This window comes from Rousettus aegyptiacus, unplaced genomic scaffold (assembly GCF_014176215.1).
Source record: "Rousettus aegyptiacus isolate mRouAeg1 unplaced genomic scaffold, mRouAeg1.p scaffold_m13_p_2, whole genome shotgun sequence".
NCBI lineage: Eukaryota > Metazoa > Chordata > Mammalia > Chiroptera > Pteropodidae > Rousettus > Rousettus aegyptiacus.
This window is the reverse complement of record NW_023416295.1, coordinates 39,295,036-39,322,361: the sequence shown is the minus strand read 5'-3', so window position 1 is coordinate 39,322,361 and position 27,326 is coordinate 39,295,036. Positions and strand designations below refer to the sequence as shown.

Here is a 27,326-nt window from a genome sequence, read left to right as displayed (position 1 = left end):
CAGTACTGCTGATTAAAACCAACCTAACAAACTGCCAAAATCACTGTGGACTGTGTTATTTTCTAAAATCGAAGCAATTGAGAGGCTTTTCATAATGATACCCATTCAGTACACAGAAATGACTATCAACGGTCCACTGAGATTCTCTCGGCATTTTAGAAATCAAGAGATATACTAGATTATTCCAATCTGCTTCCCTAAAGGAAAAAAGGCCAAGAAGCAGACATAGAATTGATACTGTATAACTTTGGAGCCAGAATACCTGAATGTGAATTCTGGCTCCATTGTTTACAGTTTGATCTTAATTGTGTTCATGTATTCATTCAAACATTTATTAAGTACCTACTATGTTAAACACTAAGGAAATGAAAACATGACCTTCTTCAAGGACATTATGTGGGGAGAAAGGGGCAAACTACTAAGTGTAACTAAAGAATCTATGATAGAAAGGAGAGTGAAGTACAATGGAGGGAGCAGTCGCCACATCATCACAATATGAATGTATAATACTGCAGAGTGAAATTACTTGGATTTTATTTCCAACATTTGCTCTATTTAACCCTGATCCATACTTTATTCCCCCTTCATCTAATGATGCAAGAGGGCTTAAAAGAATTTGAAGAGACTCTTTTTTACTTCCTCAAAAAAAAAGTGTAAAATAAATTGACACCAAAAAGAGTTGCTCTTAAAAGGGAATTAAAGATAGACATAAAATCCCGACTTGGTAATTTTTTGTTAGCAAGTTGTCTACTCTTCCCTTTATTCTTGAGTTTATTATTACTGAACTGTCTTAAGGACCATACTAATATTAAAAAGAAAAAAAAATCAAGAAAGGTATCTCTGGACACTAAAAATATTTAAAGAAAATTACAGTGTACCAAAAAATGGAGAGATCTGATGTTTCCACCAACATTTCCACCAAGGAATCCACCATTTTTGTATGAAAAATTATTGTATTCATCATCTTTCCAAGTTCTCTGTGATCGGCAAGGCTAAGTGAAGCTTTAGAGACACTAGTATATGCCTGTAAAAGTAAAAAAACAAAAGTAGTTTAATTATAGACCGATGAATTTAGCCTTGTCATTCTACAGGGGAAAAAAACAACACCCACTATTATAAAACAATTTATTGTGACACTGTATCAGTAACATCACCTATTAAAAGTTCTCTATATAACCCAAACTTGAAATTCCTATGAAGAATTTCTTTAAATAAAAAACTGAAATACTACTGCCCATAAAACAGAATCTAATATTTGGGTAATTGATCTTGAACCCCAAAGGAACTTAAGATACAATACTGAAAGTATATAACAAGTAACTGTCATGTTAATCCTAGCGAAAGAAATTTTCAATCTACTTTGAGAGAAAACATACATAGGAAACAATCAGATGAAAGTAAGAACTACACATTGATTCAGTGAGGTTTTAGATTATACTGAATCATTAAAAACTGGATAGTAAAATACACTCTACTAATTGATGGAGTCCAGAAAAGCACTGAAGGTGGTAAAAATTAGTGTACGTTGGCCAAAAAGATAGGATTCAACCAAAAGCACCAGCATAGGTTGTAGGAAAAGAAATTCCACTACAGACATACCAACTCACAGAGATCAGAATCCTGTCCATGAATAGGGGGCATTCCAGAAGGACAAAGAACAAGAATGAAAGAGATGCCTACAGAATTAATACTGTTCACTATGGCGAGTTTGAGTATAAAAAAAGAAGGAGAATAATAAAAGAAGAGATTCAACCAGATCGTGTAGACACCTGTTTACTGTGGCAAAGAATTTAAACTTTCAGTAGTGAATCACTGAAGGTTCTGTGTGATGGCCAACTGTTGTTTTAGAAAGGGAGAAATGGGGAAGGGAGGGCAGAGAAAGGGATGTTAGGAGGCAGTGGTGGTAATAATCCAGGCAGGATTATGATGGTCTGGTCTAGTGGGCTGGTTGTTTACAAAAGTTAAATCTTGGAAATAACTAGGTATGGTGGGCCACAGAAAAATAATGGATGATGGTCAGGGTTCCAGATTTTGGGAGACATTCCTTCATGGCTCTCATGTGCACCTACACTTCTTGTAGGATCTTATATGCCAACAATGCAAGACCTAGACTACTCAGTATGGTTACTTAGGTCATCTCTCAGAGTTGCTACCAAACTTGAGGAATGAGGTAATGTAATGTCTCCCTGTGGAACAAAGAGCAAGTACGCTTCCTGTTGATGATAAAATGGAGGGTTCTTCAAACTCAGTGTTCCGTATCTGCAACATGAACCCACTGTATCCACAGCATTCATCTGGGTCCCTCTGTACTACCCTTGTGGGACATGGAAGCAAAGGCAAAATAATGCATATATGCTGATGCTCATGCTGCTTCCTGTGCAGTGCATAACTAAGGTCTTTGCCTCTGACCCAGGAACCTATGTCTTCTGTCAGTATCCATGAAAAAGCAAGACACTAAAAAATTATTACTTTGTAAGTAGGATAAAAATCAAATCTCACAGATATTGAAAGATAAATACCATATGATTTCACTTATATGCAGAATCTAAGGAACAAAAACAGAAACGAATCAAAAACAGACTCACAAATATAGTGGACAATTTGGTGATGGACAGAGGGGAGCAGTGTTGCGGGGCTGGGAGAATGGGGTGAATGGTTAAAGAAGTACAAATTAGTAGTTGATAGATGGTCACGGGGATGGGGAGGCACAGCACAGGGAATGCAGTTAGCATTAATATGCTAGCTAGGTGGAGGAGGGCCAGGGGAGGGAGGAGCAACTGGGGGGGGATCATTTTATGAACTATATAGATGTCTAACCAATGTACTACACACTTGAAACTAATTAAAATAAATAAATTAAAAAATATATCAAATCTAAACGTACACAATGGCAAGGAGCTACTATATGAATGAAGTTAGCCATTCACTGAGAGATATCAGAGAGAAAGCAGTTTTATATTTTGTTTTTGACTGTCAGGAAAGGGAAAAGAATTAGTAATAATGATGCGGTCTTCTGATGGCAAGATATACTCTGGACATTTATCATACACTAAGTCCAAATGATGTTCAATACACCTTTCATCAGCTTTCGAGTAGAAGAGGAGCCAGCTGTGGCCATGAGTTCAATAGGACTTCCACTAACCTTTATTTTAAAGATTCTAAATTACTATAATACTGTGAAAGTAAGATGAAATGGTGATAAAACGAGATAATTTAAAACACTCACTTGAAATGCTTGACGATAACAGAAGTAGAAACATATTTTACTAAAAAAGAAAAATAGGTTTAAATAAAAGTGTAAGACATGAACAACCCAAGTAAATTAGAAGACAGAAAGGAAGATAGATGAAAGAGTGATTGAAGATGCTTAAGGAACTAATGGAATACACATGGGAATGAGATGCCTTAGAAAGTAGAAAAAAAAATGACAAAGAATATATGCAGAGAGGAAGAACTCTTAAGACTAGAAAAGAGACAGAGAAAGATCAAAGTGATCCATAAATGACCAATGACCTTAGGATAAAAATTGGATAGCACTTCAGGAAAGGCACAAAGTATACTATAAGTCTCCCGAAGGCTTATTCTTTTGGTCCTGCTCCACTCAAAAATTACCGATATCAATGTAACTCTTCACCTCTTCTCTGGCCATGGGCTTATACCTAAGTACTCTTGTCTTTCTACCTAATCACTGATCAAAGTCAGGTCATCCATCTCTTGTGAAGACGTGCTCCTTCTTGCAGTAATACTTTACACTAAATTCTCTTTATCTGCCCTTTCCTCATTGTAAGCTATTTTCCTATTCAAATTCTACCCATCTTTCAATGTCCAGGTAAAAGGCTGCTTTCTCTGTAAAGCCATTACTAGCAATTCCAATTTGAAAAAAGCTTTCACCATTCTGAAAAAAACTGTATTGAACTGATAATGATACTGCCAGAAACATCTTTTAACTTAATCTTTTAGATTTTCAACTGCTTTTTTTTTTTCATTATATTCTATGCCTTGTCTCCACTGCAAAATTCATAAAGTCCTCAAAAGAGGATCTGGACTCTTCTACAGATTACATAATACTGCTCAATATTTTATCTCCTGTATCCTGTGATCTAGTTGGTAGGCTTGGAACCTTCACTGCTGACCTTTTCATCATCTGTATGAACCTCCTGGATTCTGGACACTGCCTCTCACCTTTTACTTTTGCCCTCTTTCCCTAGAAAAGACTTCTCTGGCTTAGCTGTATGTCCCATTCTCTCCTTGGTATGTTGTGTCCTACAGTCACTAAAAAATGAGCATCTATTATGCAGTAGAAAGGGACTGAGTGACTGTATGACCCAATCATGGTTAAGAGCAATGTATGGTTTAATCTGTGTCCTCAAAAAAGGTATCTTGAGACCAAAGTCCCCTGTACCTCAGAATGTGACCTTATTGGGAAATAGGGTCCTTACAGAGGTAATTAACTTAAAACAAAGTCATTAGAGAAGTCCTTAATCCAATATGACTGGTGTCCTTATAAAGAAATTTGGACACAGAGAGACGTAGATTAGGAACACTATGTGAAGTGAAACAGGGAGAATGTCATTACAGAGACACATTTCAAGTCAAGGAACAACAAAGATTGCTAGCAAACCACCAAGAGCAAGGAGAAAGGCAAGGAACAGATCTCCCTCTAGCCCTCAGAAGGAATCGACCCTGGTGACACTTTGATCTCAGACTTCTGGCCTCCAGAACTGTAAGACAATCATTTCTGTTGTTTAAGCCACTTAGTTTGTAGTACTTTGTTATGGCAACTCTACGAAACTAATGTACACAGACACAGAATATATGAAATAATCAGACAGTGAGTGATGTTCTAATAAGTATCTCATAAAAATTTTAAAATCTTACATAGTGGTATATCAGTTCTGCTCACTCAAATGCTTTATATTCTGCCATATGACCAAATAAAGCTAAAATTCAAGTGAATCCTTTAAATAAGTTTAATAATCCTGGAAGTACTTCATCAGGGTTAATTTGAAATACATCTAAATCTCTCAAATTTTCTAAACCCAAATGTTGCTATGAGCACTCCCACAATCTGAAAACAGAAGACTGAAACAGTTTAAGCTTATGACAATAATTTTAAAAATTTTAAATGTGTATATCCTTTGGCCAAGCAATTCTACTTCTACTTTCACTTTATAAGCTCTATTTCTGTGGTGTTTCATAGCTTATTTAAAAATCAAGGAATGTTAATTTCTAAACTTTGTTTTCAATAGGAAAAAATAATCCACAATATATTCACATTTAATATATGCTGTTTCAAGTTTTTTTCCCTAATCTCTCACTAACCAGGCTCTGTAACCTCAGGCAAGCTACTTAATTCTTGTAGCTGCGTTTATAAAATTATCTCTAAAAATATGATGCTACAGAACACAGAACGAGAAAGAAAAGTACCAATGTATTTTGAGGTTAGAAGGAAAGAACCTAAGAAAGCACCTTAGGGAAATAAGCAAATCGCCAGAAAAGTACGCTCTTCCTAGGAGCCCTTCTTGACACTATACTCAAAATCTCTTCTACAAACACGTTCAGCTTATATTTTCATGTTTTAACAAATAAAAATTTTATTTTTATTTTTTTAAAATTGCAGTATATAGTATAATCTCATTTACGTGTTTAAACACCTAAAAGAATATAAACCAGTTATTAAAAGTAAGTATTTCTGGAGAATGAGACTAAGAAAAGTACAAGCTTTCATTTTCTACTTTACCTGTGGATACTTCTATTTTTTGTAATAAGTACATACTATTATTATTTTAAAATATATGTCGTTTTTAAATATGAAGTTATTAGAAACAGCGGGCCACAGTTTCTCCATAATACTAGAAATATTTAAGGAGCAATTAAATTCTATCCTTAATTTTACATATATAAAAAGATTTTAGGCTTGAATTTTAAAAGCCCTTAAAAATTATTTATATGAGTTATATATTAAAAGAAAAAATTTAAGTCCAATATCTTATTAGTATTTATTTCTGCATTTCAGAAAAATGAAGGTTTTGGCACTAGATCAGGACATGATAAACTATGGCCTGTGAGCCAGCTACCTGTTTTTATAAAGTTTCATTGGAATGTAGCTATGTCCTTCTGTTACTGTCTATAGCTGACAAAGACTATGTGGCCCACAAGCCTAAAGTTTTTATCAATTGGTTCTAGATTACAAATACCTTATCAAAGATTTTGTGATTTCACTTTAGAGTTAAATACTTGAAATCAAAATAAGCAAGAGAGATATTGGGATTTAAACATCTGGACATTTTAAAATTATAATCTATTTTACTCAAAAAACCTTTTATATTGGCATAAGTTAGAATATATTTATCCAAGTTTAACGACTAGTATGTTTCTTCTATATACAACTCAAGAGTAAAGAAACAATCTTATTTAAAAGTTGGACAAATGGTCTGAAAAGACATTTTTCCAAAGAAGACAAACATTAATATGTCTGACAGGTACATAGAAAGGTGCTCAACATTACTAATCATCAAAGAAATGCATATCAAAATCACCTCACACTCATTAGAATGGGTAATATCAAAAATAAAAGTGATAACAAGTGTTGACCATGTGGAAAAAAGGGAACCCTTGTGCATTACTGGTGGGAATGTAAATTGGTACAGTGGCTATGGAAAAGAGTATGGAGGTTCCTTGAAAAATTAAAAAACAGAACTCACCATATGATCCAGCGATTCTATGTCTAGGTATTTATCCGAAGGAAACGAAAACTAGCTCATAAAGATATCTGCACTCTTACTTTCAATGCAGCATTATTTATAACAGTCATCACATGGAAACAACCTAAGTGTCCACTGATGGATAAATGGATAAAGAAGTTGAAAAACACACACAATGCCTTCAAGGTCCATTCATGTTGTTTTAAGTGGCAGAATTTCTCTTTTTTAAAGCTGAATAATCCATTTACAACAACATGGATACGCCTTGAAGATATTATGCTAACTATGAAACAATTCGGAGAAAGACAGACTGCATGACCTCACTTAACACGTGGAATCTTAAAAAATAACAAAACAAAAAACAAAGACACTCAAAGATAAAGGCAACGAATTGGTGGTTGCCAGAGGAAGGGAGCTGGGACTGGATGAAATGAGTAAAGGTGGTCAAAAGGTATAAATTTCCAGTAAGGTAAGTCCTCAGGGTGCCATGCACAGCATGGTGACCAGTTAATTGCACTGTATAGCAGTCCTCTCTTATCTATGGTTTCACTTTCTAGGTTTTCTGTTACCCATGGTCAACCATGGTCTGAAAATATTAAATAGCAAATTCCAGAATTAAACAATTCATAAGCTTTAAATTGTACACCATTCTATGTAGCATAACAAAATCTCAAACCATCCTACTTGGGATGTGAATCATCATTTTGTCTAGTGTATCCATGCTGCATAAAATACTACCCTCCCCTTAGTAACTTAGACGTTGTCTTGATTATCAAACTTGTGCTTATGCTCAAGTAACCCTTATAATAACCGAACACTACCTCACAATGACTGCTACATCATTCATCTCACTTTGTCTCATCACATAGGCATTTCATCATCCCTCATCATCACAAGAAGGGTCTGTCCAGTACACTACGATATTTTGAGAGACCACATTGACAACTTTTCTTATAGTAGACTGTTATAACTGTTCTATTATCATTGTTGTCAATCTCTGTGCCTAATTTATAAATTAAACTATATCACAGGTATGTATGTATAAGAAAAAACATAGTATATACAGAGTTTAGTATTATCCGTGTTATCAAGCACCAGAGAATCTTGGAACATATCTTCCAAGGAAAGGGGGTACCACTATATTGTATATTCAAAAGTTGGTAAGACAGTAGATGTTAAAAGTTCTCATTACAAGAAAAATAAATTTGTAACTATGTATGGTGATAGATGTTAACTATAGTGGTAATCATTTTGCAATAGATACATATATTGAATCACATTATAAACATGAAACTAATACCAAAAGAATGGTCATGAAAATTATTAAATTATTCTTACCTGTAATCTGAACCAATCTAATCTCATTCCTCTGAAATCAAACACTTCTCCATCTTCAACTATAACAGAAAAAAAAAAAAAATTACAAAATAAATCAATGTTCTCACAAACCTATAATCACATTTCAAATTTTAAGAGCTAAGACAATTCCACTTCTGGGCATATACACAAAAGATGAAAAGCAGGGTATGAAGAGATATTTTTGTACACTCACATTCACAGCAGTATTATTCTCAATTGCCAAAAGATAGAAACAATTCAATGTTCCTCAACAGATAAACAGATAAACAAAATGTGGTTTCTTATTGAGCCTTTAAAAAGGAAATTCTGACTAACATATCCTACAACATGGCTGAACCTTGAAGACATTATGCTAGTGAAATAAGTTAGAAACAAAAAGACAAATACTACACGATTCAATTCCACTTACATGAGGTATTTAGTCGAACTCATAGAAGCAGAAAGTATAGTGCCAGGGGCTGGGGAAGGGAAATGGGGAGTTGCTATTTAACAGCTATAGAGTTTCAGTTTTGCAAGATGAAAAAGTTCTGGGGATTGGTTGCACAACTATGTGAAAATACTTAACACTACTAAACTGTACACTTAAAAATATAGTAAAATAGTAAATTTCATGTAATGTGCATTTTACCACAATTAAGAAATAAAAATAAAAATAATTTAATAGCTAAGACAGTGAAATAATTCTCAAATCCTATAAAGATAATGTTAAAAGAGGCAGCTACGCCAAAAGAAATGTATAAACTTTTCTCCTCAACATGTCAATTTGAAGGAGCTAGAATGGAGCTTGAAGAATCCACTAGAAACTTTAGATAACACAGTAAAGTCCCACAAAATAACTCTATATATAAACCAAATATCACCAGGCAAGTTTACAATAGTTTCATTACATAAGTGTGATAAAATAAATGTATTTATTACTCAGAAATTACAAAGGTTTCTGATACCTTTCACGTGACGATTACAAAACTAAAACATCATATCAATACACTAGAACAAAAAAACGGAGAGGAAGTCTAGCATATATCATCTCAACTTTTAAGACTGACAGACCTAACTTAAAATTCCCATTCTAGTATTTACTACCTATTAGAGCTTGGTCAAATCATATTAAATAACTGAGAGCTTAACTCTCAAACCTTGAGTTTTCAAATCTGCCACAAAAAAGTAGTAGCAGCTTTTAAAACTGATGCAGATTAAGGGATAGCATATATATAAAATGCCTACCACAGATTAAACATTTTACCATGGTATTTATTATTGTCATGGTATAAATACCATGGTATTTATTAATGCTAGTATGAAATATACACTATTCTAATACCAGGGACTCTTTGGTAGGTTTTTCTGGACTAAATATACACTTTCTATGTTATGGGGAACTCTTATTTTCTTACTTTTTTTTCCCCTGCTAAAAAATTTCAAGCTGTAATTCTGATGATTTTTATAAACATCACCACACACCCATTTTGGAAACTTGCTTCAGAGAGAACGAAGACAAAAGCGAACAGATTAAAATACAGTGGTCTCCCCTTATCTATGGTTTCACTTTCTGTAGTTTCAGTTACCCATAGCCAACCACAGTCCAAAGAAATTAAATGAAAAATGCCAGAAACATTCATAAGTTTTAAATGCATGATGTTCTGAGTAGCACTGTCCCACTGGGTCCCATTCCAGATGTGTATCGTCCAGCAGAGCCACACTGTATACAATAGTTAGTCACTTATCACCTGTCTCAGCTAACAGATTAACTGTTGTGGTATTACAGTGCTTGTGTTCAAATAACTCTTATTTTACTTAATAATGGCCCTCCAGCACAGGAGTAGTGACACTGGCAATTTAGATGTGTTGAAGAAAAGCCATAGAGTACTTTCTTTAAGTGAAAATGTGAGTACAGGAAAAAAAAAGATATTTTGAGACCACATTCACATAACTTTTATTACAGTATATTGTTATAACTGTTCTATAATTATTATTGCTGTTAACCTCTTACTGTGGCTAAATTATAAATTAAACTTTATCACAGGTATGTATGTACAGGAAAAACAGTAGTTGATCACTGAACATGGGTATGAATTGTGCTGATCCACTCATACAAATTTTTTTCAGTAAATATATAGAGTACTGTAAGTGTACTTTTCCTTATGATTTTTAAAATAATATTTTCTTTTCTCTAGTTTACTTTATGACTGCAGCATATAATATACATAACATACAAAATATGTGCTAATTTAGTGTTTATGTTATTGGTAAGGCTTCCCATCAACAGTAGACTACTAGTAGTAAAGTTTTGTGAAGTCGAAAGTTATACCTACATGAATGGATCTAGAGAGTACAATGCTAAGTGAAATAAGGGGCAACTCCTGTATGTCTAAAAAATAAGTGAGTCTTTAAAAATTATCTGTCAAATCCTTTCCTTAATTTAAAATTTCAAAACCTAATTAGAGGAAAATATGCTTTCATTTAAAGAAAAGATTTATTACCTTGCTTTACACTTAGGGAAGTCATAGTGTTAACAAAAGAGGACATGATGATCGATTCATCTTCAGGGCAAACAGAAAGATTCTGAAAAGAAACAATTCATAGGTCCATCAACTGGTGGATATATAAATAAACTGGTCTAGCCATACTATGGAATATTTTTCAGCAATAAACAAGAACAACATGCTGATACACATAATAACTTGGAGGAAATCTCAAAAAACATTATACTAATTGAAGTAAATCAAAACCAAAAGATTATATGGTATGTGATTCCATTGGTATGATTTTTTTTTAAGGCAAAAAGTGACAAAAAGCAGATGACTGGCTGTCAGGCGTGTCTAAGAGAGAATCAACTGCAAAGATGCACAAGAAAACTAAGCGTTAGACAGGTTCTACACCTAACTGTTGTGGCAGTCAGATGAATGTATTTACAAGTTGCAAAAATTCAAACTATACACTAAAAAGTGGTGATTTTTATTAAATGTAAATTATACCTTGACAAAATTAGGACCAAAAAACTTTCTCTCAAACTGGATAAAAAATATTAACATTTGATAACTGCATCTGAAATGGAGATTAATTTTTTTAAAAAAGTGAATATTTAGCTCACGAACAGCATAATTTTCAAAACATAAATACCTACACAACAATGTGAGTGTACATAATGTCACTATACTGTACACTTAAAAATGGTTAAAACGGTAAATTCTGTTATACATACATTACCACAATAAAAAATAATTTAACCTATTACAATGAACTATATTAACAGGTCAATCTTAATTCTAAATTTAAATGCTAGTAAATGGTTAAAAACACCATGCATATACTTTACAAAAGAAAAGGTGGTAAAAAGCTCAGGCATGTTGACTTCAAATACTAGCTTTGTTTGTTACTTATGAACTGCGCAATACTAAGCAAGTTACATAAGGTCTTTTACCTTCAACAAATAACAACTGATCCTAAATTCACAGAGTTATTGCACAGATGTAATAAAGTATGTTATCAATAATTTGATAATTATTAATATTACTATTAGTGTTACTACTATTACAATTCTAGAAAAAGTTAATTTTTTTAAGTACTGATAACATACAGTTTACATAAAAGACAACAAAAGATGGAACGACTTAAAATCGTTAACACTATAACATAAATATGTAAAATTAATAAGTAAGTTTCCACAAGCCATAGCAAGTTTCAAAATGACATGAAACCAGGAATCTGATTTACTTTTTAGATGGTGATAGCATGACAGCCTCTGGTTTATCTGATAAGTAATAAGTATTTAAATAATATTACAGCAAAGTAATAATATTCTATGAATAAAAAATCAGCTTTTGTATTCCTTTTTTTAAATGGACATTCTAGAAAGGAAGCATCTGAGCGCCATCTAGTGGATAAAATGAGAAATTTAAGATTTAGTTTAGAATAGTAACTTAGAACCTGTATATAATTCAAGATAAATAATTACATACTTTTTATTTCTTATCTGCATTTTTAGGTAGATTTAAAAAAAATAGAATTTTTTGGTTTCTTTAAAGTTTCGTTACTTCAAAAAAAATAGGATTTTTTTTGGTTACTTCAAAGTTTGGTTACTTCTCTGAAAAACCAATTGTTGTAATATAGCCTTAATATTAGTCTTAATATAAAGAGAATTCATGATGTTATTCCTTTATATTATGTTAGCTTAGTTTTTAGATGCTTGTGATTTTATAAAATGAAGCAAAATAAAATACTATTTTCCTTACAGTCTGGTTACTAGGGAAAAAATAAAAGATGAAAAAGACCAAATAAATTGTCGAAAGCAAAAATAAAACAAAACTCTAAGACTAAAAATCAGTAGAGGAAAATTCAAATGGAAAATAAAATTAGGACATTTAATTAAATTAGGACATCTAGATGATTTTTTTTTTAAAACTGGCCATTCTCTAATGCACTGTGTAAAAAGATTTATCTCCTACTTTTCCTCTAATACTTAGTCATCAATTATATGTTTCTATCATCTTTTCCTTATCTCCATAGCCACTATCCAAGTTCTGGTTCTCATCAGCTCTCACTTGCCTAATTTTTCTCCTAATCTCTCTACCTCCTCCCTGGAATCCAACAACTCATCAACCACACTGAGCCAGGGTGATCTTTGCAAGTAGTAAATCTGATTTATGGCCAATCTCTTTTGCAAGACCTTCTATAATTTAGTTACTGTACACCTCTATATGCAAAGTAAAGAATCATTCCCTGCATTGTGTTCACTTTGAGCTTTGTACACACATACACATAATGCCTATCACACTGGACTACAACTATATGTTGTCTCCCCGCTGGACCTCTTTGACAAGATACGACCCCCTTGACAAAATATGACCATGACTTATTTAAATCTGTATCTCCACCACATGGTATAAGATTGTATTTTATAAATGCCTGTTGAGCAAACAAATCAATTACTAGAAAAAAGGGAAGGAACAAAAGGGAGAATGAGAGAGATTTTACCTGCACAAGCTCATTGAGAACAACAGCATCAAAGCCAGAAAGGTACTGCACATAATACCTCTGCATTACAGGTCCATATTTCCTGACATGTGCTCTAAGCTCTTCCATGTAAAATATTAATTCAGCAATGTGCCTTTTTAAAAAAAGAAAAAAAAATTTCAAAAAATAGTTATCAAGGAAAATGTGAAATACCAATATCACAATATTTTTCTTAGAAAAAGCACTATTAAACATCTGCTATCAATTACTTCTTAAAATTACTACATATGAAATAAAGAAATCACAGAAAGCAAAAAAAAAAAAAAAGCTAAGGCTAAAAAGTGAAAGAGAAAAATCTAAAATAAAAATAAAATTAGGACATCTCATAAATAATCATTTTAAAAATCACAAAATTAGACTGAGAAAAAATAAAATGCTCCTGTATGCTATTTGTTTCATTTATTTAACTTAACTTCTTTTGAGAGACTGAACAAAAATGAGGGGAAGATATTTCAAATGACATACTTGGTGGTAACTCTGTAAGGATTCTTAAGTTTTTTTTCTAAATTGTTTTGTAAATCGCTTTGAAAAATGAATTCCACAGGAAATGTTACTGGGTAGAGCAAGAAAACAAACAAGAACTTTATGACCACCTATGGTACTAGAAAGGAAAGCCTTAATTTTAAACTTGTTAACTTTGCATTCTAATTAATATCATCTAATGCTACATTACAAATATTCCTGTATTATGATAAATATGAAAAGCCCTTAAAAAGTCTTTCAAAATAATTTTACTTCAAGTCCTCAAATTCCATAGCCCATAAATCAAAATATACAAGAAATAATTTTTTAAATGTTGCTAACTTACTTATCTATAAAGTCATCTGCACTCTTCTTTGGCATATTATCTGCATGACGAAGTAGCCAGATAATTTCATCACGAGCAAAGGATAATGCCATAAAAACAAAAAGTGCCTAAAAAAAAAAAAATTTGCTTACTCTCACACAAAGACTTAAAAACAATACCTATTCATAATCTTTCTGTAAGTGCAAAGTCATTGGCAAAAACTGATGAAATCAAGTTCAAAAGACAGAAATGAGAAGACCAAAGGGAACTTGGAAGTATGTATCAGGGAGAGCATACATATAAGCAAGAGGTGAGGAAAATTGGGAGGAAGGTGTGATGTATGAGTGTCAAGTCAACAAATATTTATTTGTTCTCAGCTAAAGAGAAAATCCTTTCATGTGGTCCTTGACTTAAATTTTAGTAAAATTTCAGAGAGAGAAACCTTTTTTTTAAAATTTCAGTATGACACACTTGTAGATGAAATAAGAATTAAAATCAATTACCTTTGGACCGAGCAAGCCAGGTTGATCAGAGAGGACAGTAGCCAATTCTTTCAGTGCAGACCTTAAAAACTTGCGTCTTTCTCTGTGCATTGAACCACTAAAAGAAAAGACATTAGAATCTATGTGTTTCTCCTAAAATTATCAGAAGTTAAATAACATCATTTTAGAGTAAACATCCAAAGCTTTTTTACAAAGCAGAAAGCCCTATGAATAGCATCTTCTATGTGTTTATCATTAAATGACTTTCAGTCTTATATTTATCCTTGTGTTTCTTGTGCTGCTTTTGTAACCATGTTTATTCTGTTACTCTACATGTATCAAAATCCTACCCAAACTTCAAGACTAATCCTATGAAAAACATGTTCCAAAATCCAGATGTCCATTTCTGGATAATTTCTGCAATTTTAGTACCATATAGCCTAGCATTTTATAAATTGGACTGTGAAATCCTTGAAAGCAATCACTATCCTGTTGTATACATTTCTGTCACTTCCATATAGAAATCAATAAATACAACAATAAATTTCTGATTGTTCATAGCCTCATTTAAGTATATTCCTATTAAATATATAAAACTGACTAAACAAGAGTTATGTTCAATAAAGAGATCAGGATGACAGCTATTTAGTACTCTTGTTCAAAAACAAAGACAAGGAAAGAAAAAGATAATCATAAATATTCGTTCATATACTAGATATTTTAAAAATAAAATGCAAAATAGAAAAAATTAATTCTGACATGCTAACATGGGGGAAAAAATCATATAGCTTTCTAAATATTCTAACTCATACTATGCAAAATACACATTGCTCCAATTGTCTTAAAATTTAGATAGGTGCAAAAAATAAATGGCCACATACACATAATGTATATGCCAAAAAAAAAAAAAAAAACAAATATAAGAAATATATAATACCAGATATTTAGCTTTGATACAGATTAGTTTTAGAAGACAGTAAAATCCATCCTTTGCCTATGTGAAACTTAGGTTCTACTTAAGTTTCAGCCTCTCATCTATAAAACAGGGATGACAACACCTGCCTCAGATAATACATTTTATAAGCCTCATGTATAGTACACTTCTACAGTGTTATTTGAATTCCAATGACAAGTTCTTTTTATCTGACAATAATAAAAGTCTTCTGGAGTAATTTCGAAGAAGAAAGTGGACAAATATCATTTTGACTATTTAACTACACAGGGTTACTGCAAGGTTTCTGTGGTGTTTTAACATTGAGAGGAAGTATCAATACTGCCTAGCACATCGTAATGAGTAATAGAAATTACCATCGCTTAATTTTTATGATTACTTTATGTAATAAGTAAATAAAAACACCTTACTTTTAAAAGATCTTTATAAAAGATAGCTATAACTCCATATATCTGTCTACAATAAGGTCCATCCCATGAAGAAGTGATAATCATATGTATTCCTATGGTCAGGAAAGGAATTCTAACACACTCCAAAGTACGTTATTTATACAAAAGGATGATTTTTTAATAATGTAATAAGCACTTCATTTAAGCGAAAAAAAAATTCATGAGGAAATCATGTAGCACAGATAACAATGAATAAAGATGGTTTAAATCCTCACTGTCCGTTCTACAGCTTAAAACTAAATTCTAAAACTTTCCATCTATGGCAATGGTGCTTATCGTCTTTATGCCTTATAGAAATATTCATGGATCAGATATCTCTACATTACCTAGACTCGGTGGAGAAAATATTCACAAGTACGTCATATACATAACAATTAAGATGAAGTATCAAATTATTTATAGTTGTTTCATGAGAAAACTGAAAAATTATTCAATTGTTTAACATACACTAATTTCTAATTTTATCTATACATCTACTAATATAAATATGTTAAAAACTGAAAAACATACTTTGAAAAACTCTATTTGGAAAAGTATGAAAATATGTCGATTTTCATGAAGAAGTACAAAAATCATCACAACTTGCAAAGTATTGGCAAGGGAGAAGAGTGGTAATAAGAGACTTGAATAACCTAAAATAAAAGTTCTTTGTTTTGTACTTCCTTAGAGCATTTTTATCAACACTTTAAGAATATTTAAAATTTTCTGCACTGACTCCAAGATTACTAGATACTGAGGTTATCTATTTATTTCTTATTGATTAAAAGTCCCCCAAGTCTACCACCACACTTTGTATACTATCAATCTGCACTCGTTTCAACAATGCTTTAAAAAATTCCTGATTTAACAGTACCACAGATAAGAGAACTACTTACGCATGCGACACAGCTGCCTCTTTGCATTCTCTTATGTCATTAATACGTTTATTATAGCTATGTGCAAAAAAAAGGGAAACATATTAACCTTAATTTTATCAATAAGTCAAAATACGTTAGTCGAATACTAAGTCAATTAAAAATAACGTATTATTAAACAAGAAAATCTAGCCCTCAAACTGAAAAGGCATGGGGAAGAGGTCTACCCACATCCTTTCCTAGAACCTTACGTACCCAGTCAAGTCCTCCTAGAAAAATCTCATATTACTCCAACAATAAAATTAAACTTCACAATGTAAATTCGTAATTTGTTAAATATACTTCCTTAAGCCCCAATAGAGACATTAAAATTATACTTCTGATATAATTAATAGTGATTTCCAAAAATTTAACAAAGCCATTCTGACTTTTCAACTTCCGACCTATATCGCTATCCCATAAGCATTAGAAAAATTCTGAAAGGGCATATACTAGTAATCAATACTCGCAACTGTTTGGGGATAGGGGGCTTTATGGTGGAGAAAACTGGAGCAGGAAAGCATTTGTCTACTTTAAAAGAATCAGAACACCAACAAACAGTTTGAAGGGGCCATCTGAAAAATAAATGCTAATAAAAGTTAATTTCATAAATACTAGGTACAAAAACTAAAAATTCTTAAAATGTTAAGAAAAACCCACTTAATACTAGGAACTCCACCTTCTAAATTAAGTGCGCTAGGATTTATGTGTTCTTTGAGCAGATGTCCAAAATATACTAACTCTGTATTCACTCTCCTTTATAATTAATAAGGTTTCATACCCATGGCCTGACTTGTAATTACTGTAATTCACATTTAAATTAGACTGATCACTCACTAATTAATAAAAAATTAAAAACTTCTTGACTTCAAATATAGAAATACTTAAAATGGTAAATTTATCACACAAAAAAGCCTAACAAAAAGACTATTCGTTTCACGGTACCATTAAACTTACTTGTACCATACATAAGCTTGCTCAACATATACAGACAACCTGGTTCTAAATTTTTATATATATTTAGATATGATTCCATAGAGAGGTTGTCAATATCCTAAGATATCATACAAGTTTCATGACTTTCAATTGGAAAATGACAAAGCCCCTATAATATAGGATATTTCCAGGTAAAATAAAAGCCAAATTAAGAGCTGAAAAGTACATAGGGGGTACTGTTTCTCATTTTATGACTACGAAACTATCTGCCTGAGAATATCAGAATCACCTATGGAAACAGAAATCAGAATAGCTGTTCACTTGAAAGTGGCTGAGGGGAGGGGGACCGGGGTGGCAGTACTGACCAGAAAGAAGAGGCATGAAATATCCATTTTTCTGGTTATAATGGAATTGCTCTGTCTTGATCTAGAAAGTCACCTAGCATATTCATATGTAAAGTCATCGAGCTTTACATCTAAAATTTGTGCACTTTTCTATGTGTAAATTTTACTTCAATAAATAACTGGGAGTGGGACAGACTCTTTTAACCTCTCCCAGACACAGACAGAGCAGATACAGGAGGTTTGGGATGAGGCCCAGGAAGCTAAATTTTAGTTCCCACACCCAGGGTAATTCTTAGGTGCACTAAAATCTGAGACATAATGACTTACACTGTTAAACAGTTTTATTTTTATTTTTTAATAACTAATAGACATTTTATTTTATCTTGGTTTCATTAGGATATTACTAAACTGGATATGAAATAAATGCAGGTAAACTTAATTCCTATCTGAAGGTAATAATCCCAACATAATTATTTAACACTTTAAGGTACAGAGGATCCCAGGATATTTTAGATTCTCCTAACTTCAAAAGATTTCTTAAGTGCTACCAAGTCTGAGCTCAATTTGGCTTTTCTATATTGTCTACAGAACTTCATGCAGAAAGAAATGAAGGCATTCAAAATTTCGAGTAACAAATTTCTGGTACTTATTTGCTTTACTGGAAGTGAATGTAGTTGAGTCACTTGGAATACCCTTCTATTAAAAGGAAACATGATATCCTATATGCAGCAGTCTGACTTCTGTAATTATTACAACTAATTTAATAAAATATTTTTGATTGATTCATATATTTTTACAAATACACTGTATTCTAAAATAACTTCTAAAAAATTCAAAATTTTAATATATGTATGGTGCTTTTAGTAATATTTATATCTGAAACCATATTATGATTTGCAAAAAGACATATCTCCTTTCTCCTAGAATACAAGTTTTGAAAGGGCAGGAATACTAGGTATTTTAATCTGTGAAATTACTTGTAAAATATATGAACACTACCATATCAGGATGATTGTTAAGAACAACTTGCTGCTACTGGGAAAATGGTACAGGCTGTATCTTCTTGCATGATATGACCCTTCTCTAGTTCAAAAACTTCAATAAAAATAATCCACTCATTACCCTTCTCTAAAGACAAAAGAAACTGAAAATAGAAAACATACCCTCGTATGTTTACAAATAAGTCTTCTGCAGCTTTATGAATGTGGAAAACTTCGTCTCGAAAGAGAGAGAGGCAAGAGCTGCTCTGAAGAGCTAGCTTCCAAAGGTTCAGTGCTGTTGCATCAGTATTTAGGATCCCATGGCACAAAATAAAGCCAACTTTAAATAAAAAGAAAAGTAAGTACAAATATAAAAGTCTTAAAAAGTTAATTTCTTTTAGTTACCTGGTAGCTTTTCAAAATTACAGAAACAAACAGAATCACTAATTTGAGGCTTTTAAATGACAGGTAATTTCATATATATACAAGATGACAAATACTCTATTCTGCAAAATCCATTATGAATTAAAGCACATTCATTTGTAATAGAATCACAAAAGATAATTTAAAATAGACTGCCGAAGATGAGGAGTATGGTTTATAAAACCACACATTAATCTTTTTTCCCTACCAAGGTCCCAGTGAAAAGACAGAATTTTTTTTTTTTTTTTAATTTTTGGCCATAAAAATGTTGGAGGACAAGACAGAAGACCAGTACTAGACAAGAAAGTTAGAGAAAATCTTTGTAATCTAAAACTCCAGAGATAAAAAAAAGATCTTTCTCAGTGAGTCCTCTGAGTTCAACCAACAGAGCAAGATTAAAGCCTTAAAAGAACATAACGATAAGTTGTTTTATAATTGCATTCCGAATACCTGGGTCCTCAATATTCCAGAACCTCAATAACTGTTGGCCCAAAGCTAAAATCTAGACCAGTAATCCCCAAACTTTAGCTTGTGTCAAAATCAGCAGGAAGGCTTATTAAATCACAGATTGCTGAGATTCATCCACAGAGTTTCTGGTTTAGTAGGTTTAGGGTAGAGATCAAGATTCTGCATATCTAAGAAGTTTCTATGTGATACTGCTAGTCCAGGGACCACACTTTGAACTAATCTAGAAAAAAGTTCTAAGAAAATGGACCGTCTTTTGTAAAAACGTCCCACTGGAAAAATCAGAATCAAAAAGAGAAGTGTGGAGTTTGAGGTAACTCTTTACCTTATATTAACTCTAATCAAGATTCAAATACATGAAAGCAGCACAACTCAGAGGAAGGCTTCCTTGCTTTGGCAACTGTGGTTATCTCAAATCTGTCTGCCTTCTCCATGATCACAAATCCTCCATTAGGGTAGCCTGCCTTCCTACCCACCTCCCTGCTCATTATAAGAAGCCCTAGAATGAACATTCCAATTTAAGGTAAAGAAGTGGGGGAGAAACAGCGCTATGTAACTCTAGAGGTCACCCATGCTACCTAACTTTATTAATCACTCAGTTCTTCAGACATACATCCATAAACATAAAACAACCAAGAATCACTGTACATTTGAGCAAACTCAATACTTTATGTTTCTGAACTAACAGACAAAACATGAAAATCTTAACTATCATTATAAAAAATATAAATGAACCTGATCAGTGTAAAAATTATAAAAAATGGCTAAGGGAAGAGAGTATGTGCTAAATCTTACCTTTCATAAGAATAACAGTGTTATCTATTCAAAGTTCCAGTGATTAATGAGATTAAGTAGAGAAACTGAGAGTTTTTAGAAACTCATAAAAATTTGAGGGATTTATGAACAGAAACCGAATAGCAACCTAATTGTTGAATTAAATCTAATAATTTAATATGTGGCCTTTACTTTGTCTTTGCTTATTACTTTATTTCTGGTAATTCTAGTATTCATTTCCATGGTATTTTATCAAAGTATCAATACAAAAAACAATAAAAAAGAAAAACTGGTCTTTTACTTTAATATGAAAAACACTAATAAAAAGTCAGCATAAAATATCTAAAAGTTAATAAATAAGAATTAAGAATTGTAAGAACTAAAAAATATAAACTACTCAAAATTATTCCCTTTTCCCAATGGACGTGGGGGTGGTAGAAGGAATTACATTATAGCACTTCTCATTTTGTACTATATCTGTGTGTCTCTGTGTCTATTTCCCCCATGGTTTATAAACTTCTCAGGGGCAGAAATTAGTAGTAATTTTATCCTTCCTGCATCTAACAAATTGCCAAACATATGAGTCATTTATTATATGTACTGAAGTTAATACCTAAAACCAAAACTGAATAAATGCAATATTAAAAAAAAAAATCATTAAAAACAAAACAAAATTTAGTTTGACAGCTATGTTGAAAGATAACATAGACTATGAGCTTTGGAGTTCTAGTCTGAGAACTTACTCTGTCACTTATCGGCTGTGTGGACTAAGCTTTATATTTCTCAGCTGTAAAACAGACCATTTACCCTGACAGGGTCAGTATGAAGACAGAGTGAGGTAATGCACATAGAAGGCTTAGTGCAGGGCTCAGCATAAAAGTAATACGTGTTACCTGTTATTTTTCTCTAAAACTTAAAACCTGAGAGGTAATAACAAGACTAACCAATTTTACTTACAGATAATCCATTTTTCCATTGCATCCAGAGAGAGATATTCGCAAGGCATCTTAAAAACAGAAAAAATACATGTGTGGTTAAAAGAAATTCTTTAAAAAAAAAAACCTGTATTGAGTCACTCTCCTTCTGACTCCTGAGAATTCTTACTATTTAATTCTTGGCTCAAATGCCACCATAACAAATTTGAGAAGTTGGATAAAAGTTTTATAACCTATATTTAAACTTGCTGTCCCTAAAAGACAACAAGAGCTGTGCTTCTTTCACATATACACACTTTAAACTTTTTCTTTAAAAACGACTGTTGCTAACTCATAGTCAATTTGATAACAGGCAACTTCCAAATTTCCCAAGACTATTTCGGAGTTTTCAGTATTTCAAAGGATAAAATTTTAGTCAAGTTAAAAAAGTTTTATATATAGGGACGCTCACTGTCTCACCCAAATCAGTAATTATGCATGCGTATTCTCCATATGCATAAAATCGATGTTCATATATAAAGAGAAAAGACTGAAAATATAACATCCTTTTATAATGATTTTCTCTAGTTGGTAAGATTTGAGGTGATTTTTGTTTTCCTATTGAGCATTTTACAATAAACTTCACTAGAAGAAATACTGCATCAGAACTGCTTAACTGATACTTTTTAAAAATAATCGATTTTGCTACTTTCATTCAAAAGGAGAAAAACAAAACCATACGGTGTCAGACTGTGCAGGATTAAGCATTGTACTGGGTGCACTGATGAGACTCAATAATTGGGCATTCCTCCACTGGTCAGCTGAAAGATTCCTTCGAGGATATACCATCTGAAGAGAAATTAGTGCATCTGAAAGAGACTAATTAAAATAGGAAAAAAGAAAGTTGATGAACAAAAATGGTTTGTTTCTTCTTTCATTCAAATTCCAGCTACAACTGCTTTTTGTTTTTAACTGTACCATATTAAAACAACAGCGCCTAATTACAGCTATGCTCCATATACTATCTGAGATGGGTCCCAAAAACTCTCATCTATTTTATTTTTTTAATTTCATGTAAGCTATATAGCTTCTGCGTTCCTGGGCAAGAGCTTAGCTCAGGAAGCCATATTATTTTCTTAAAGGTTAAAATGTTTGGTAATCTTAGGATCTTTATTTCAAAAGGGATAGAGAGCCCAGAGTCGTACTTTTGTGAATAATTTACTCTGATAGTACTCACTGGAAAGAAGACTCTAGGGTTTTATGATTGTTAATAAGCTCAACACGTTTCATATTTCTCCAAGAATGTCTTATAAAAATAATCCACAGTACCATTAATAAATAACTTCTATTTGCCATTCGGCCTATTAACACAACTTTATCATTGAGGTATTTAATGTTTCATCTCGTCATCTTGCTTGCTTTTAACTGTCCTTTGCTATTATTCATCTCCGTTTCCTAAAAATTCTATATAGAGTGATTGTTTAATCTGGCTGCTCATAAATTGCCAGGGGAGCTTGTTCTAATTACAGAATATGGGGCTCCACCTAAAATTAACTGAACCAGAACCCTTGGGAATAGAACCCAGGACTCTGTATTTTTATTACACTCTGTCAAGTGGTTCAATATGTTTTTTTAAATTAATAAAATGGAAATTAATTTATTTTTAACAAATCCTAGCAAATACATGATACATCGAGATACCATAGAGAAACAGAAAAATCACGATTAGGAAATAACTGGTCTAACCCGAATGGTCAATTTTACTCAAGTAATTATTAATAGTCTAGTATATGCTAATGACTATGGAGAACTTAAAAGAGATCCAGCAGTTTTTAAGGAAATTTCCATTACCTAAGTGAAAAAAAGAACTAAAGCTAAAGTGGCTAAATAAAAACAAGGCCATACATGACTGGTGAAAAGTCAGAAATGGACCCAGAGAAAATAGGAGAAGGGTAACAGAAGACAGTTTTAGGTAAGGAAAAAGCACTACCAAAATCAGATAGACAGATGACTATGATATACTCTGAGAAATCCTTACACTTTCATATACAATACTGGTATTTGTTTCAAAACTGATGTCATCCACTAGCCTATTTCAAACTAATGATTCAACCAATTCCAAGATATTAAACCTATACAAATTTGTGGATACAACACAGCTATGCAAAGAAAATAAACTAGAAACACATCTTCAGATTTTTCATAGAAGATAACTGAAGAAAAATTCTTGATGTTAACTATGTATCAAAAAAAGCATAGATTTGTACAAAATACTGTATTATTAAAAATGTTATCAATATTCGAAGAGAACAATGGACCAAAATACTATTATCCTGGGCTTCAATTCTGGTTCTGCAACTTTTGCTGTCAAATGGCTTGCCATTTCACTTCTCTAGCCCTCAATTTCCTTACCTATAAATAATAAAGATGTATAAAGTACCTATTATTTTTTTTGACATGCTTAGGAACTATAGCTCTTCAAATTAGTCCTACTGCAGAGAAGCCATAATGGCAAGGCTCCTTAGAACCAAAATTATCTCATTAAGAACTATTTTTTTAATATATCATAAAAGAGATACTCCAAATTCTTTTCATAAAACTGTAATTTTTTTCTCATTAAGAGGCTATATTATAATAGTATAGCTAAAACCTATCAAACAGTATATATATAAATACTTTTAATGAAGTAACTCATTTAATCCTGTAATAATCATATGAGGTAGGTACGATTATTACTCCATTTTGACAGATAAAACTAATGTAGAGTGAAGTTTGTTAACTAACTGGTCCAATATTACACAGTAATTACACAGTTATCAAAGTTGGGATTAGCACCCAGACAGTCTGGTATGACAGGAGACATTCTCAAGATACCAAACTTTACTACTTCTGCATACTATATTGAATCTAAAAATTATAATGGATCAATCTATTCCTCTGTCTTGATACAGTATTTGGAAATAACTAATTAGTTCCTTTGTTCACAATTAGATAAAATTATGAATGCCTACTATATTCATGTCCCATTATAATTTTTTCCTAAAAGAAGTTTATCAATCTAACTATCCACATATAAGTTATCTCAGATGTCTATTAAAGCACATCTAAAAAGCAGCTCTTACCTTGCTATGGGGCACGAATTCTTCCATCATCTTCTTTAAAGGGTTTTCATAATCCACAATCATCTGACCAAGGCGTGGGTATTCTCGGTCACTTAAAAAAAGATATGCCAAATTCCAATGAGCCATGAGCCAGCAAATTGAAAATTTCACAGAGATTTTTATAATAGAAGTCTACCTTGCTCCATGGGTCATTTCATGAGCGTAGTTGTACAATCCAATGATTGCCTTCCTTTCTTCAATTCGAGACAGCAGTATCATTAGTGTTGTATAGGTTATGATCAAATCTAAGTAGTTCTTTGTTAAATCGAAGTTTACAGTCTAGAAAAACACATATCAAAGTTTAACTCATTATTTCACAAACTTTTAAACATGTGCACACACACATATCTTCATGGCAGTTACTGAAAGCTAGTAGTTTTCTAGTTATTTATTTATCAGCATTTCTGAAATTCTAATTCCTTTCCCTAAAAGCGTGTCTAAAATTTGGGAGTTAAAAGTTTCATGTTTCTGAAACAATTTTATGGATGAAAATGAGTTTGTGATCATACTATTCAAACTGATAACAGTTTATAAGGATAACCAAACACAGACTAATAAGAATCACTGCCACCAATCTCACTAAGAAAAAGGAATGTCAAATAAGAAAATAAAAGGGTTCATCATTAAGTCAATGAGATATTTTTCACTTTGACCTCCTATATTTAAAAATCATCGTACTGAGAAATATTCTATCCAATATGCCTTTTACAGGAAAAAATAGTATCCATTTAACTTTTCTTAATTCGGCCTATTATAAAATACTGAAATTAACGACTATTTCCGGTATGTACTAGACTTATATTCAGAGACAGATAAACTAAGTAAAAAGAGAGAATACATTTTAATTCCTTACTTAAAAAACAACTACAAAACAAACCAAATGAACAATGCTTAATAAATTTTCTCTAAAGAAAATCATTCAGTCCCCTTAGTTTACTAGAAACAGAGAGGAGAAATTGGAAAATCTTCTGAAAATAATACTTACAATATCAAAGAAGACTTGGCAAACATCAATAGTATTCAGCAATTCACAAACATGGTCCTGAAAATAAAAGTTTATTTTAATCTTTTACCAATATAAATAATATTAAATTTAGAAAATACATGCAAATGTATTTTAAAATATAGTTCCAGGAGAATTCTAATTATTATCTATGAGTGAGAAAGCAATTTGTACAATGAACAAATAGCAAATCTACCTCTGAAATGTTAAATTTTATATATTAAAAAACATACCTTAAATTCCATAACATCTACAAAGGTGAAGTAATACAATGCCAGATTTTTCAGAATCTCTGATTTTTCTTTCTGGAGTTGTGCAAGCTGTTGCTGTTAAAACAAAATTAGAATGCACTGTTCACTGAGAATAAAAATATTTAATTTTACTACAAACTATCTTCTTCTATGATTGCTATATGAAAGCACAAGCTTTTAGAACAATATTTCTAGATGATTAAGGCTTTTTTTAAAAAAACCAAACTACTTGAGACAGCAACTGCTAACAGTGATCAGCAACTGACAGTGAGGCTATAAAACGAATCAAAGCAGATTAGTACCAAACTGTACTACTATTAAGGAAAATTGGAACATGTTAGGAAAAAATAATTTCCAAATGAACTCTTAAAAAAATTAAAAATAACTCATGAGCATGACCACGTTACTAAAGGTGAGAGAAAAGATGAAAAACATTATAACTTACACTACAAAAAACAATATGCTTTATAAATTTGTAACTTACCAAAAAGAACATCCAGGCAAAGCCACGTTACGCATGCAAAATAAAATGTAGATACAAACATAAAATACAGTAACGGTTCCCTGACCAGATCCACGAAACACAATAATACATTAAACAAAAGCAAAACCACAACAAAAAAGAAATGAGAAAGAAGCAAAACTAGAGTTAAGACACTGGTAAACATGAAAGAGGGAAATGTGAATACAAAAGACAAATATTATTTCAATCACTTATATTATTATATTTACAAGTTCTAAATTTTCTTTTTAAAACAACTATTAATATAAATTCTGAAAGAATCCAGCCATATCTAATGCCTTCTATCATAAGACTGCTGGAATTCCAATAAAACATTTAGAACTCTGATACTGAATGTCTACAGAATAGCAACTTCCACATCATTTGGGAGTTTGTTAGAAAAGAGTCTCAGGCCCACCTCAGACATACTGAATCAGAATCTGCCTTTTTAACAAGATACTCAGGTGATCTGAATGCACATTAAATGTCTGAGAATCACTTATCTAGAACATAAGATGAGCAAATATGAGAAAGTGATTCAAAATATTAAACTTGCTCTCAAAGCCCACCGATTTTGAGGCCCTCTTACAGTTCTTACTTACACTTATATGGGGGATTGGGAAGAGAGGTACCTCTATATTATACAATTATATTAAACCATGATATAAGCCAGAAAATTTACAGCAGTGAGCATAACATCAAGAGAGGAGACTGGTAGACCCAACTATTACCGGGTTAAGTACCCTAAATACTGAAGTCCTTAAAGATATTTAAAGTAACTGTGTCTAAAAACTTTGTGTAAATGAAGTATTTCTGCCAAACAAATTAAGATAGATACTTACAGTGATATGTAAATGTTTTTAGCTTTATCTATAAAAGTAGCTAAATTTATTTTGAGCAGTATCTGTTTCAAAACAAATGTTTATATGTACAT

The 27,326-nt window shown here is 32.1% G+C and overlaps 1 protein-coding gene across 2 annotated transcripts in view; it reads right to left on the bottom strand.

The window, feature by feature from the left end:
* Window positions 1-27,326, bottom strand: part of NCKAP1 (NCK associated protein 1) — a 90,592-nt gene that overhangs the window by 35,641 nt on the left and 27,625 nt on the right. For both annotated transcript variants that reach the window (XM_016149775.2, XM_016149777.2), the window contains 14 exons: window positions 25,873-25,965; window positions 25,622-25,678; window positions 24,773-24,915; window positions 24,598-24,688; window positions 22,217-22,354; window positions 21,519-21,567; window positions 19,083-19,239; window positions 16,622-16,678; window positions 14,367-14,463; window positions 13,885-13,991; window positions 13,038-13,170; window positions 10,544-10,625; window positions 8,043-8,101; window positions 879-1,024 (listed from right to left, as the gene is read on the bottom strand). In XM_016149775.2, coding sequence (XP_016005261.1) covers window positions 879-1,024; window positions 8,043-8,101; window positions 10,544-10,625; window positions 13,038-13,170; window positions 13,885-13,991; window positions 14,367-14,463; window positions 16,622-16,678; window positions 19,083-19,239; window positions 21,519-21,567; window positions 22,217-22,354; window positions 24,598-24,688; window positions 24,773-24,915; window positions 25,622-25,678; window positions 25,873-25,965 — 1,409 coding nt within the window. The remainder of the gene's footprint in view (window positions 1-878; window positions 1,025-8,042; window positions 8,102-10,543; window positions 10,626-13,037; window positions 13,171-13,884; window positions 13,992-14,366; window positions 14,464-16,621; window positions 16,679-19,082; window positions 19,240-21,518; window positions 21,568-22,216; window positions 22,355-24,597; window positions 24,689-24,772; window positions 24,916-25,621; window positions 25,679-25,872; window positions 25,966-27,326) is intronic.